At 38.0% G+C, this 15,513-nt stretch overlaps 1 protein-coding gene across 4 annotated transcripts in view; it reads left to right on the forward strand.

The window, feature by feature from the left end:
- Window positions 1-15,513, forward strand: part of LOC137417681 (NACHT, LRR and PYD domains-containing protein 12-like) — a 229,634-nt gene that overhangs the window by 9,563 nt on the left and 204,558 nt on the right. For all 4 annotated transcript variants that reach the window (XM_078770500.1, XM_068103593.2, XM_068103584.2 and 1 more), the window contains exons 3-6: window positions 1,979-2,069; window positions 2,149-2,280; window positions 9,156-9,254; window positions 14,482-14,568. In XM_078770500.1, the coding sequence (XP_078626626.1) occupies window positions 1,979-2,069; window positions 2,149-2,280; window positions 9,156-9,254; window positions 14,482-14,568 (409 nt within the window). The remainder of the gene's footprint in view (window positions 1-1,978; window positions 2,070-2,148; window positions 2,281-9,155; window positions 9,255-14,481; window positions 14,569-15,513) is intronic.

The following is a 15,513-nucleotide window of genomic DNA, read 5'->3' on the forward strand; positions in this document are numbered from 1 at the left end:
GTGAACATGTGATTTCATGTACTCTGGTGGAGTTCATTCTCAGTGTCTATGATCATGTGATTTCGTGTGCTCTGGTAGAGTTCATTCTCAGTGTCTGTGAACATATGATTTCATGTGCTCTGGTGGAGTTCATTCTCAGTGTCGATGAACATGTGATTCCATGTAATCTGGTGGAGTTCATTCTCAGTGTCTATGAACATGTGATTTCATGTGCTCTGGTGGAGTTCATTCTCAGTGTCTATGAACATGTGATTTCATGTTCCCTTGTGTAGTTCATTCTCAGTGTCTGTGAACATGTGATTTCATGTGCTCTGGTGGAGTTCATTCTCAGTGTCTATGAACATGTGATTCCATGTAATCTGGTGGAGTTCATTCTCAGTGTCGATGAACATGTGATTACATGTGCTCTGGTGTTGTTTATTCTCAGTGTCTATGAACATGTGATTTCATGTACTCTGGTGTAGTTTATTCTCAGTGTCCATGAACATGTGATTTCATGTGCTCTGGTGTAGTTTAGTCTCAGTGTCTATGAACATGTGATTCCATGTAATCTGGTGGAGTTCATTCTCAGTGTCGATGAACATGTGATTACATGTGCTCTGGTGTTGTTTATTCTCAGTGTCTATGAACATGTGATTTCATGTGCTCTGGTGTACTTTCTTCTCAGTGTCTATGAACATGTGATTTCATGTGCTCTGGTGGAGTTCATTCTCAGTGTCTATGAACATGTGATTTCATGTTCCCTTGTGTAGTTCATTCTCAGTGTCTGTGAACATGTGATTTCATGTGCTCTGGTGGAGTTCATTCTCAGTGTCTATGAACATGTGATTCCATGTAATCTGGTGGAGTTCATTCTCAGTGTCGATGAACATGTGATTACATGTGCTCTGGTGTTGTTTATTCTCAGTGTCTATGAACATGTGATTTCATGTACTCTGGTGTAGTTTATTCTCAGTGTCCATGAACATGTGATTTCATGTGCTCTGGTGTAGTTTAGTCTCAGTGTCTATGAACATGTGATTCCATGTAATCTGGTGGAGTTCATTCTCAGTGTCGATGAACATGTGATTACATGTGCTCTGGTGTTGTTTATTCTCAGTGTCTATGAACATGTGATTTCATGTGCTCTGGTGTACTTTCTTCTCAGTGTCTATGAACATGTGATTTCATGTACTCTGGTGGAGTTCATTCTCAGTGTCTATGATCATGTGATTTCACGTACTCTGGTGTAGATCATTCTCAGTGTCTATGATCATGTGATTTCATGTACTCTCGTGGAGTTCATTCTCAGTGTCTATGAACATGTGGTTTCATGTGCTCTGGTGTAGTTCATTCTCAGTGTCTATGAACATGTGATTTCATGTACTCTGGTGGAGTTCATTCTCAGTGTCTATGAACATGTGATTTCATGTATTCTGGTGTAGTTCATTCTCAGTGTCTATGAACATGTGATTTCATGTGCTCTGGTGTAGTTCTTTCTCAGTGTCTATGAACATGTGATTTCATGTGCTCTGGTGTAGTTCATTCTCAGTGTCTATGAACATGTGATTTCATGTACTCTGGTGTAGTTCATTCTCAGTGTCTATGAACATGTGATTTCATGTGCTCTGGTGTAGTTCATTCTCAGTGTCTATGAACATGTGATTTCATGTACTCTGGTGTAGTTAATTCTCCTTTGAAAAAGGGTAGAATTCCCATCATGTTTGTCTTTTATTACCCAGTATTCCCAATACTGTATCCCACATGAGGAACAACTGGATATTGCATGAAGGTAAAAACTTCAACAAAAAGGTTTCAACTCCGAAGTTGTTTTCTTTCACCAGAACGTTGATTGAACATTTTAAGAAACTGGACCCGAAGAGGGGAGAAAGTAAATATAATGATTCCTGTTGTTCAATTTGATGACTGCATCACTATTCATTGGACACACATTGGATACAAATAAATCGACATGACGATGTGTATGTTGCATTGACAGGGATCATGGATTGAATCACAAAGTTCATCTTCATGTCCCGAGAATCAGTTCTTACACGTTGATGGATTTTGTTGTGAATTTTGTCCCATTGGTGAGTTCATATAAATTACACTCTCATTCCATGGTTTTCACATTTTCCAACAAGTCTGAACTAATTGTATATTTGACAGGAACGTCCATGCGCATGCCTTGTCTCAGTCATGGAACTCAGTCATTGTGCTTCCAATGTAGAGAAAAGACTTACATGGACCAGGTGAAGCACAATGCGACAAGGTGCAAACAATGCAGTGTTTGTGACCCAGGTAAACTATTCTCCTCTATTTATTTTTATATTTGATTTCCTGGAGTATTGGTACAAACACAAACAACTATAAATGTCTATTTCTCTTTTTGTATTTTCCTTCCCCGCCTGCATTTACCTTTTTATCTACAACTCCAAAGCAGGTTGCAATTTAAATGTTGTGCAACAGGTGTTGAAATTCAATTGTAATAAAGTTAGCACCAGGTAAAGAGCACACTGACATTTAACATGGAATGGTTATTTGGTGCATGAGTTTCATGACATTTTCATCATATTGGATCTACCAAAGTGAATTGTGGGTAATATGCTTCTTGACTGTTTTTAAAGGACCAGAAAGGAAAAGTTGTTGACAGATTGAGTAAAAAGAATCTTAAAAAATGAAATGACAATTTTTTTTGTGATACTTCCAAAATTCGTTACAACATCCATCATCATCATCATCATCATCATCATCATCATCATCATCATCATCATCATCATCATCATGTACTTTGCCCTCTGCAGAGCTGACAGCAAATTGAGAGGCCACAAACCTGGGTGGGTTGCCACTCCGACTCAGGAAGTCAGGGCAGGAATTTCTTTCAGGGTCCTGGTGATAGTTCACCTACTCTTCGCGAAGGACACCGTGGGATCTTGAACGTCCAACAACAAATGTTAACACACAGGACGCTCAGGTTAACGTACATCTGAAGGACGGCATACACAATGATGACCCTACCTGTGAAACTCTGGATTGACAGTTTATAGCTGAGTCAACATTCAAACCCAGTCTAGTTAAACAAAAAGATTCACACTCACTTTCCACGAAATGTTAAACAAAATCATATCTGCAGAAAACACTGACAACAGGGAAAAAGATAAAATAGCAGTGAGATATAAAAAAGGGGATATATTGGGCATAAACAAAGAAGGCTCATTGGAATGCTGAAGAAGAGGTCAGCTCAACTGGGATAGAGAATGAATGACCAAGGACACAATACCAACAGCTTCAATAAAATGGCAGAATTGAGTCAATCGGATTGCTTTAGGGTTTGCGAGGTAGAAACAGAAAGCACGAATCATTTCCTATCAGGATATTTAAAAAACACTCATGTCAGAACAGCTGTACACACAAAGGCATAACAAGGTATGTAGAGTATTTGACAAAACTTCAGTACCCCAGTTCCAGAAAACTCATGGACCCATGAACCAAAATCAATAATTGAAAACAAGGAAGTAATACTCACATACGGTCTATGATCCCATCAAGCGTGAACATAGAAAACAAAGCATTTGGACCAGATATCATACTTAGTTATAGAAAATAAAAAGGCATTGCTAATTGAGGTATCAGTACCCAGTGATTTTTACCTAAATAACACAGAAATCAAGAAAATATCCAAATACCAAGACCTCATGAATGAAGTGAAAAGAGCCAGGAATCTAAAGAAGAAGAGCACTCCTTATCCATCTTCAGATGGATAAGGATGCCAGAGCAGTTTCCTCGGCTATTGGGCACAATCCTGGATTGGTCACCACTCTGACGCAGGACACCCAAATAGCTCATTCTTCCCAATGAGCTGGTACTCAATTTGATGACCATGGATGGATGAAAATTTGTGAAATCAAAAACCAAAATTGTACCTATAAAAACCATCCCTGGGAATATTACAACAAATTAACGTATGTGATTATGACATTTATATGTCATAATACGTCAATACCTCATTTCACAGGCCCTCCCTCTCTGAATACATCATACTTATGATTTCCCAATAAATACCAAGGTTTTCTTTTAGCCGCGTCGCAGACGCTGCTAATAGAGTGCCCTCTGCTGTTGTTGTTGTTCTTCTTGTTCTTCTTCTTCTTGTTCTTCTTGTTCTTGCAGAGAAGACAAAACCTCAAAGCTCCACCCATTCTGGGAACCATAGCTCCACCCATTTTGGGAGAGGCTTCATATAAACAAATATCCACCATTTTATTAACTCGCATAGCTTTGAGGTCTGTTTTGTAGGCCCGTGGTGTCTTCCTCTCTCACACAGTTTTATTTCAAATCAAATTCGATATATCATTTCATTTTTCACAGTCGCTAACATAGTTTTAGACTCGGTTGAAAAAAAACGGGAAGAAAATCCGATGAAAGTTGCCCTTTATAGAACGAAATGAATTCTCAAAGGCCTGTAACTTCAAGTGCATTGAGATTTTTTTTTTTTAAATCGCGGCATGGTCAGTCATACACCGCCCGAAATAACAGACGGGAAAATGCCGATATATATATTTTGTTTAAATCACGGCATGGTCAGTCATACACCGCCCAAAATAACAGACGGGAAAATGCCGAGATATATTAAAAATTCGTCCATTTGATGACAATCGTCACGATGAAATATTTAATTTATACGTCGTCACAATAATGTGGAGAGAGGAGCATAGCTTCGTTCACGTGTCGCCACATACGGGAAATTGCCGAGATATATATTTTTTACATTGCGGCATGGTCAGTCATACACCACCTGAAATAACAGACGGGGAAATGCCGAGATATATTAAAAATTCGTCCATTTGATGACAATCGTCACGATGAAATATTTAATTTATACGTCGTCACAATAATGTGGAGAGAGGAGCATAGCTTCGTTCACGTGTCGCCACATACGGGAAATTGCCGAGATATATATTTTTTACATTGCGGCATGGTCAGTCATACACCGCCTGAAATAACAGATGGGAAAATGCCGAGATATATTAAAAAATTCGTCCATTTGATGACAATCGTCACGATGAAATATTTAATTTATACGTTGTCACAATAATGTGGAGAGAGGAGCATAGCTTCGTTCACGTGTCGCCACACACGGGAAATTGCCGAGATATATATTTTTAAATCGCGGCATGCTCAGTCATACACCGCCTGAAATAACAGACGGGAAAATGCCGAGATATATTAAAAATTCGTCGCCACACACGGGAAATTGCCGAGATATATTTTCACTTTGCACAAAAATAACATCAAGTAATCGAAGCAATAGGAATGTCCTGTGCCTATAACATCGACGTTATAGGCACAGCTGCATCTAGGCATTGTGTAACATCGACGCGGCTTTTGTTTTAATTAAAACTTTTTGTACTTGTTTCATTAATAAAGTACGTGGTGAGTAAGATTTATTTTTGAAGTGGTGTTTTTGGATTGTTTATGAACTGTGTGCTGGCCTTCCTCATTAAATGCATAGGCCCGAATTTAGGAAAGGCATTTAGTGAGTATCCAGCTAACACATGCTTAACCCTTAAACACTGACAAAAACATCGTTGTGCTCGCACAGCAAAACTCACGTCGAAAGAGCAATTTACAAAGGGAGATTAACATCCGTTTAGTTGGGCGTGTCTAAACAGCCGCTGAGTCTGTGAAACCCCGCCCATATCGGCAACATCCAATTGAAATGATCCACGTACATGGAATCAAAGTGTCAGAGACAATTGTTGGAGGTCATTCAGCACATGACTCCTCATTGTAGATTGATCCAGGTCATCTTGTATAGGATTCAGCAGCCAACGGAATGATTCCTTCGAGAGATCCATCCATCCTTCCCTATTTCCACTCATCCGTCCCTACTTCCACTCATCTGTCCCTCCTCTCACTCATCCATCCCTCCTTCCACTCATTCGTTCCTCCTTCGACTCAACCGTCATTCCTTCCACTCATCCGTCCTTCCATCCACTCATCCATCCCTGCTTCCACTCATCCATCCCTCCTTCCACTCATCCATCCCTCCTTCCACTCATCCATCCCTCCTTCCACTCATCCGTCCCTCCTTCCACTCATCCGTCCCTCCTTCCACTCATCCGTCCCTCCTTCCACTCATCCGTCCCTCCTTCCACTCATCCGTCCCTCCTTCCACTCATCCGTCCCTCCTTCCACTCATCCGTCCCTCCTTCCACTCATCCGTCCCTCCTTCCACTCATCCGTCCCTCCTTCCACTCATCCATCCCTCCTTCCACTCATCCATCCCTCCTTCCACTCATCCATCCCTCCTTCCACTCATCCATCCCTCCTTCCACTCATCCATCCCTCCTTCCACTCATCCATCCCTCCTTCCACTCATCCATCCCTCCTTCCACTCATCCGTCCCTCCTTCCACTCATCCGTCCCTCCTTCCACTCATCCATCCCTCCTTCCACTCATCCGTCCCTCCTTCCACTCGTCCATCCCTCCTTTCACTCATCCATCCCTCCTTTCACTCATATGTCCCTACTTCCACTCATCCATCCCTCCTTCCACTTATCCGTCCCGCCTTCCACTCATCCATCCCTCCTTTCACTCATCCGTCCCTACTTCCACTCATCCATCCCTCCTTTCAATCATACACCCCTCCTTTCACTCATCCGTCCCTACTTCCACTCATCTGTCCCTCCTCTCACTCATCCATCCCTCCTTCCACTCATCCGTTCCTCCTTCCACTCATCCTTCCCTTCCTCCACACATCCATCCCTCCTTTCACTCATACATCCCTCCTTCCACTCATCCATCCCTCCTTCCACTCATCCATCCCCCCTTGCACTCATACATCCCTTCTTCCACTCATCCATCCGTCCTTCCACTCATCCATCCATCCATCCCTCCCTCCAACCATTGATCATGCAAAAGACAATCTGTGAATATGTACAATCTCTGTATCCGAGCTATGGTTTCCACATTTTTTGACACTTTGGGTAATCTGGATCGCAGTTATTCATCGTGGTTGTTGAAACATCGATTACGTTTTATGTTTGGGATGTAAACACAGGATGAAATTAATTACTGGCTATCTATTTATTATGTTTGCACATCTGGTGACGTTTTTCCACTCCTTCCAAACGCTTCTAGTTATTCTAAGGTTAACCTAAACTGCCAGGAAGTACATAAGACTACAACTGCAGTTCTAACTATACCAATTTGCCTAATGCTTGCTTCAAGGCCTTAACACACTTTTAACATGTCCTCACCAACGTGTAAAAGTTTCTTTATTATTTAAATGCTTGTGATTAGGCTTTGATCACGAATTAGATAAACACTCTTCAGTGATAGGAGATTAACTTTGAACAGGTGATCATCACACGATTAGTGATTCTACACGTGTCTAACTCTTAACCGCTTTTGGTACATTTGGTCCATAATGTCTATTGAACAATTTGTGATAAATTGATGGGAATGGTGCAGTAATCGGAAAAATGTTTTAGTGATACAATGAGTTATAAAACAACAATCGAGACGTTTCATTCCAAGAAGGTTCAATTTCACTTTCAACTTTAACCCCAAGTTGAATTATCCTGCCTGCGCTTGCTACCTCTCATTGCTGAAACAACTAGATGCTATTCATAGAATACTTACCCTGCGCAGTCAACGTGGTGTGAGCCAACTCTTCTATTTTTGAAAGTTTCTTTTGTTTTGATCCAATATGGCTGCCAGACCACGTGAGCGATGACATCATAAATTTATATTCTCTAAATAATTGTTGCAAAGATCATGCTCAATAAATTTCAAACTTTTTGATCAGACTAAGAGTTGTCCCTGTCGAATTATGACGTCGTAATTATGGCACCAATGACGTCATCGTTAACAACACCTATTCCCCATATAGAGTTATTTACAATGAGCCACGTTTCAAATTTTAAAATGCTGACAGGGCACACACTTTACTTTACTGAAATGCAGACACAAATGTTATATTTTCGTCAAAAATCGTCGAAATTTCGCCAAATCTGTGTTGGTCGTGTGTTAATATACCTCAGCGATTGACAAATCTGAAATCAGAATTTTATTTGAGGTCAAAATGACCCCGTGAGGTCGCTCCGTACTTTGCCTGCTCGTCATTTGCAGTGTGATAATTAATTCCATGTCCACTCAAGAAGACTTCTTCTTCACGCAATAACAACTTCTAACTTCCAGACCGTACATCCAATCATCTTGCAATTTTGCAAACATGCTACACTTCATTACGTCTACTATAATATAAAGTTTCACGTTCATCAATGAAGCTGTTCAAGAGTTATAAGTTTTTTTAAATATATTATCGTTTTATTATTTATATCTACCAAACCACGTGACCTATCGCAAATTCCAAAAGTTGATTTTAGTACACTGATATGCTGAACACATCTGTGAAGTTTCCCCTCGATAGGATCACAAATGAGGGAGGAGCTTGGTTTTAAAAGTGTATGCTTAAAAACGTCATAACTCTGAAACCATGTGACGCATGACATCATTCTCGGTGACTTTTTTGTTCGTCATGGGTATGCGATTCTGCCTGCAAAGAATGGTCTCGATCTGCTGAGTCATTTAGGAGAAAATTGGATTTTAGTGGTTTTTCACTCAAAACAATATGGCGTCCGAACCACGTGACCTACGACGACATAATTTTATTTCTGCATCAATTTATACCGAGAAGATGCTCAAGAAATTTCATCCTGATCGGATAATTTTTTTTACTTGTCGAATTATGACGTCATAACGGCGGCACCGATGACGTCATCATTCACATATGTTATTCCACATGGAGAGTTCTTTGCAATGAGACCTGTCTCAATTATTTATGTGCAGCGGTTTTTGAGATATAGAGGTGCAAAGTTTTTAGGTTTTTCCAAGATGGCACCCATAACACATGACCAGTGACGTTATAACATTCAAAAAAATATTATACCGGAGGAGTGCATCCTCTGGTGAAAATTTCGTGTCATTTGGACCAACGTTTGCCGAGAAAATGAATTTTTAAAATGCAGACACGCATGTACGTACGTTCGACTATGGACGGACCCGAATGCTTAACCCTGCCTTTCGCTTCATGAGTGCAGGGTGATGAGGGTGCATTTTTCTTGTATTTATCACTTCACTCAACCCTCATGTTTTTTTATTCCCTTCCACAGAGAGTGAGGTTGAAGAGAGAGATTGTAACTTCATGAATAACCGACAATGTGTTTGTCGTGAAGGTTTACACAGGAAAGGAAATGAGTGTGTGATGAAAGGTAAGGAAACTACGATGATCAAGTTTAGTTATAGATTATGATGATCAAGTTTAGTTATAGATTAATGATGATCAAGTTTAGTTTTAGATTAACGATGATCATGTTTAGTTAGAGATTAACAATGATCATGTTTAGTTAGAGATTAGCGATGATCCTGTTTAGTTACAGATTAACGATGATCATGTTTAGTTAGAGATTAACAATGATCATGCTCAGTTAGAGATTAACGATAATCATGCTCAGTTAGAGATTAACGATGATCATGTTTCGTTAGAGATTAACGATGATCATGTTTTGTTGGAGATTAACAATGATCATGTTTAGTTAGAGATTAACAATGATCATGTTTAATTAGAGATTCATGATGATCATGTTTCATTCGAGATTGACGATGATCATTTTTAGTTAGAGATTAGCGATGATCATGTTTAGTTAGAGATTAGCGATGATCATGTTTAGTTCGAGATTAGCGATGATCATGTTTAGTTCGAGATTAGCGATGATCATGTTTAGTTAGAGATTAGCGATGATCATGTTTAGTTAGAGATTAGCGATGATCATGTTTAGTTACAGATTAACGATGATCATGTTTAGTTAGAGATTAACAATGATCATGTTTAGTTAGAGATTAGCGATGATCCTGTTTAGTTACAGATTAACGATGATCATGTTTAGTTAGAGATTAACAATGATCATGTATAGTTAGAGATTAGCGATGATCCTGTTTAGTTACAGATTAACGATGATCATGTTTAGTTAGAGATTAACAATGATCATGCTCAGTTAGAGATTAACGATAATCATGCTCAGTTAGAGATTAACGATGATCATGTTTAGTTCGAGATTAACAATGATCATGTTTAATTAGAGATTCATGATGATCATGTTTCATTCGAGATTAACGATGATCATTTTTAGTTAGAGATTAGCGATGATCATGTTTAGTTCGAGATTAGCGATGATCATGTTTAGTTCGAGATTAGCGGTGATCATGTTTATTTAGAGATTCATGATGATCATATTTCATTCGAGATTAGCGATGATCATGTTTAGTTGGAGATTAGCGATGATCATGTTTAGTTAGAGATTAGCGATGATCATGTTTAGTTCGAGATTAACGATGATCATGTTTAGTTAGAGATAAACGATGATCATGTTTAGTTCGAGATTAGCGGTGATCATGTTTAATTAGAGATTAACAATGATCATGTTTATTTAGAGATTCATGATGATCATGTTTAGTTAGAGATAAACGATGATCATGTTTAGTTCGAGATTAGCGGTGATCATGTTTAGTTAGAGATTAACGATGATCATGTTTATTTAGAGATTCATGATGATCATGTTTAGTTAGAGATAAACGATGATCATGTTTAGTTCGAGATTAGCGGTGATCATGTTTAGTTAGAGATTAACGATGATCATGTTTATTTAGAGATTCATGATGATCATGTTTCATTCGAGATTAACGATGATCATTTTTAGTTAGAGATTATCGATGATCATGTTTCGTTAGAGATTAGCGATGATCATGTTTAGTTCGAGATTAGCGATGATCATGTTTAGTTAGAGATTAACGATGATCATGTTTAGTTAGAGATACACGATGATCATGTTTAGTTAGAGATTAGCGGTGATCATGTTTAGTTAGAGATGAGCGATGATCATGTTTAGTTAGAGATTAACGATTATCATGTTTAGTTGGAGATAAACGATGATCATGTTTAGTTAGAGATTAGCGATGATCATGTTTAGTTCGAGATTAGCGATGATCATGTTTAGTTCGAGATTAGCGATGATCATGTTTATTTAGAGATACACGATGATCATGTTTATTTCGAGATTAGCGGTGATCATGTTTAGTTAGAGATGAGCGATGATCATGTTTAGTTAGAGATTAACGATTATCATGTTTAGTTGGAGATAAACGATGATCATGTTTAGTTAGAGATTAGCGATGATCATGTTTATTTAGAGATTAGCGATGATCATGTTTAGTTAGAGATTAGCGATGATCATGTTTAGTTCGAGATTAGCGATGATCATGTTTAGTTCGAGATTAGCGATGATCATGTTTATTTAGAGATTCATGATGATCATATTTCATTCGAGATTAGCGATGATCATGTTTAGTTGGAGATTAGCGATGATCATGTTTAGTTAGAGATTAACGATGATCATATTTAGTTAGAGATAAACGATGATCATGTTTAGTTCGAGATTAGCGGTGATCATGTTTAGTTAGAGATTAACAATGATCATGTTTATTTAGAGATTCATGATGATCATGTTTAGTTAGAGATAAACGATGATCTTGTTTAGTTCGAGATTAGCGGTGATCATGTTTAGTTAGAGATTAACGATGATCATGTTTAGTTAGAGATTAACGATTATCATGTTTAGTTGGAGATAAACGATGATCATGTTTAGTTAGAGATTAGCGATGATCATGTTTATTTAGAGATTAGCGATGATCATGTTTAGTTGGAGATTAGCGATGATCATGTTTAGTTCGAGATTAGCGATGATCATGTTTAGTTCGAGATTAGCGATGATCATGTTTATTTAGAGATTCATGATGATCATATTTCATTCGAGATTAGCGATGATCATGTTTAGTTGGAGATTAGCGATGATCATGTTTAGTTAGAGATTAGCGATGATCATGTTTAGTTAGAGATTAACGATGATCATGTTTAGTTAGAGATAAACGATGATCATGTTTAGTTCGAGATTAGCGGTGATCATGTTTAGTTAGAGATTAACAATGATCATGTTTATTTAGAGATTCATGATGATCATGTTTAGTTAGAGATAAACGATGATCATGTTTAGTTCGAGATTAGCGGTGATCATGTTTAGTTAGAGATTAACGATGATCATGTTTATTTAGAGATTCATGATGATCATGTTTAGTTAGAGATAAACGATGATCATGTTTAGTTCGAGATTAGCGGTGATCATGTTTAGTTAGAGATTAACAATGATCATGTTTATTTAGAGATTCATGATGATCATGTTTAGTTAGAGATAAACAATGATCATGTTTAGTTAGAGATTAACGATGATCATGTTTATTTAGAGATTCATGATGATCATGTTTCATTCGAGATTAACGATGATCATTTTTAGTTAGAGATTATCGATGATCATGTTTCGTTAGAGATTAGCGATGATCATGTTTAGTTCGAGATTAGCGATGATCATGTTTAGTTAGAGATTAACGATGATCATGTTTAGTTAGAGATACACGATGATCATGTTTAGTTCGAGATTAGCGGTGATCATGTTTAGTTAGAGATGAGCGATGATCATGTTTAGTTAGAGATTAACGATTATCATGTTTAGTTGGAGATAAACGATGATCATGTTTAGTTCGAGATTATCGGTGATCATGTTTTGTTAGAGATGAACGATGATCATGTTTAGTTCGAGATTAGCGGTGATCATGTTTAGTTAGAGATTAACGATGATCATGTTTAGTTAGAGATGAGCGATGATCATGTTTAGTTAGAGATTAATGATGATCATGTTTTGTTCGATATTAACGATGATCATGTTTAGTTAGAGATTAACGATGATCATGTTTAGTTCGAGATTAGCGGTGATCATGTTTAGTTCGAGATTAGCGGTGATCATGTTTAGTTAGAGATTAGCGGTGATCATGTTTAGTTAGAGATGAGCGATGATTATGTTTAGTGAGAGATTAATGATGATCATGTTTGGTTTGATATTAACAATGATCATGTTTAGTTCGAGATTAGCGGTGGTCATGTTTAGTTCGAGATTAGTGGTGATCATGTTTAGTTAGAGATTAGCGATGATCATGTTTAGTTAGAGATTAGTGATGATCATATTTAGTTAGAGATTAACGATGATCATGTTTAGTGAGAGATTAATGATGATCATGTTTGGTTTGATATTAACAATGATCATGTTTAGTTCGAGATTAGCTGTGATCATGTTTATTTCGAGATTAGTGGTGATTATGTTTAGTTCGAGATTAGCGATGATCATGTTTAGTTAGAGATTAGCAATGATCATGTTTAGTTAGAGATTAACGATGATCATATTTAGTTCGAGATTAGCGATTATCATGTTTAGTTAGAGACGAACGCTGATCATGTTTAGTTAGAGATCAGAGATGATCATGTTCAGTTACAGATCAATGAAGATCATGTTTAGTTCGAGATTAGCGATGATCATGTTTAGTTAGAGATTAGCGATGATCATGTTTAGTTAGAGATTAACGATGATCATATTTAGTTCGAGATTAGCAATTATCATGTTTAGTTAGAGACGAACGCTGATCATGTTTAGTTAGAGATCAGAGATGATCATGTTCAGTTACAGATCAATGAAGATAATGTTTAGTTAGAGATTAACGATGATCATGTTCAGTTACAGATCAATGAAGATCATGTTTAGTTAGAGATTAACGATGATCATGTTTAGTTAGAGATTAACGATGATCATATTTAGTTCGAGATTAGCAATTATCATGTTTAGTTAGAGACGAACGCTGATCATGTTTAGTTAGAGATCAGAGATGATCATGTTCAGTTACAGATCAATGAAGATCATGTTTAGTTAGAGATTAGCGATGATCCTGTTTAGTTAGAGATTAACAATGATCATGTTTAGTTCGAGATTAGCGGTGATCATGTTTATTTCGAGATTAGTGGTGATCATGTTTAGTTCGAGATTAGCGATGATCATGTTTAGTTAGAGATTAGCGATGATCATGTTTAGTTAGAGATTAACGATGATCATATTTAGTTCGAGATTAGCAATTATCATGTTTAGTTAGAGACGAACGCTGATCATGTTTAGTTAGAGATCAGAGATGATCATGTTCAGTTACAGATCAATGAAGATCATGTTTAGTTAGAGATTAACGATGATCATGTTCAGTTACAGATCAATGAAGATCATGTTTAGTTAGAGATTAACGATGATCATGTTTATATGGAGAATAGCGAAGCATGTCATGTTTACCGATGAGAATTGCAAGTCGTCTTCCCACCCTTGCACGAGTATTATTTATTGTCCATGACCTGACCATGGTACACATATTATTATAGAAAGGAATATATATATATATTTAAACAAGCAACGGGAAAATACATGAATTATTTTGATCCAAATTCCCATTTTTTCACTCTTTTAAATTGAGCATCCCTGATATCACTGGTTAAACTGCTGTTTGCCGTCCTCCTTTCAAAAGGTCAAAGTGTTTCTCCACTCACCAAGTGGATTTGGATACCTCTGCTGATTGGATTGCTCCTGATCACTTCATTGATTATTATTTTTGGTAAGTCTGAAATGTGACGTTATTCTACTTGTGATCAGGGATGTTGTTAGTGTGAGAAGAAATAATGATATTGAGCGTGATGTTGTGGACTCTCAATAAAATTAACACTGACGTTGAAAATGAAAATGAGAAAAAAATACAGGTTATACAAAACCTCAAAAGTGATTTAGTCCATAATATATACATCACTTTATAATTCCTGAATTCTCTGAATTTACTATCCTTCATCAAAGCGAACAGCACCATGGAGGGACAAATAGAGGGAGACTTGGAAAAAGAAGGGACATTGGGAAGAATTAGAGCAATGGGGGGGGGACATGGGGAGTGAAGAAGATTGAGACAGGCACAAATTCTCAATCACGGAAGTGGAAGGAAAACCTGGAAAGAGATGGGCTTTGGGAGGGTTAATGAGGGTAGGAAAAAATGTGATGACCTTAGATGGAGGGTTAACAGCTGTTCTGAAGCCCAGGAGGGGTGAAGTCGATTGAAGAGGGTGGAAGGTGGTTTCATAAGTGGGGGAAAAAGAGGAATTAATGAGTGGAGGTGAGCAGTGGTTCTGGATTTAGGCAGTTGCTGCTGGACTGCATGCATCCTGCACATACATGCAGAGACAAAGCATGGAGATGGCAGAGGGTGCAAGACCAGAAATGGGGTGGAAGAAGACAGAGAGATCTGTCGGCGATGGTGAAGTGACAGGCCCACAGACTCAGCTTCATCGCGAGAGATTCCATTGATCTTGAAAGCCTAGGTTTCCATGGCGTCAAACTGAGTAAGATGTGTGAGGCAGGGGACCCAGCCCAAAGGGGAGCGCAGTATTCCATCAAGTTGTAAATGAAAACTTTACAGGTGGATAAGAGGTCAGGTATGTCAAAGAAGGATTTTTTCATGTGAGAGGATGCCCAATTGATGTGGCTTTGAAGGCCAACTTTGAAATGTGGCTTGTCC

Source organism: Myxine glutinosa, chromosome 1 (genome assembly GCF_964187855.1).
Source record: "Myxine glutinosa chromosome 1, kmMyxGlut1.1, whole genome shotgun sequence".
NCBI lineage: Eukaryota > Metazoa > Chordata > Myxini > Myxiniformes > Myxinidae > Myxine > Myxine glutinosa.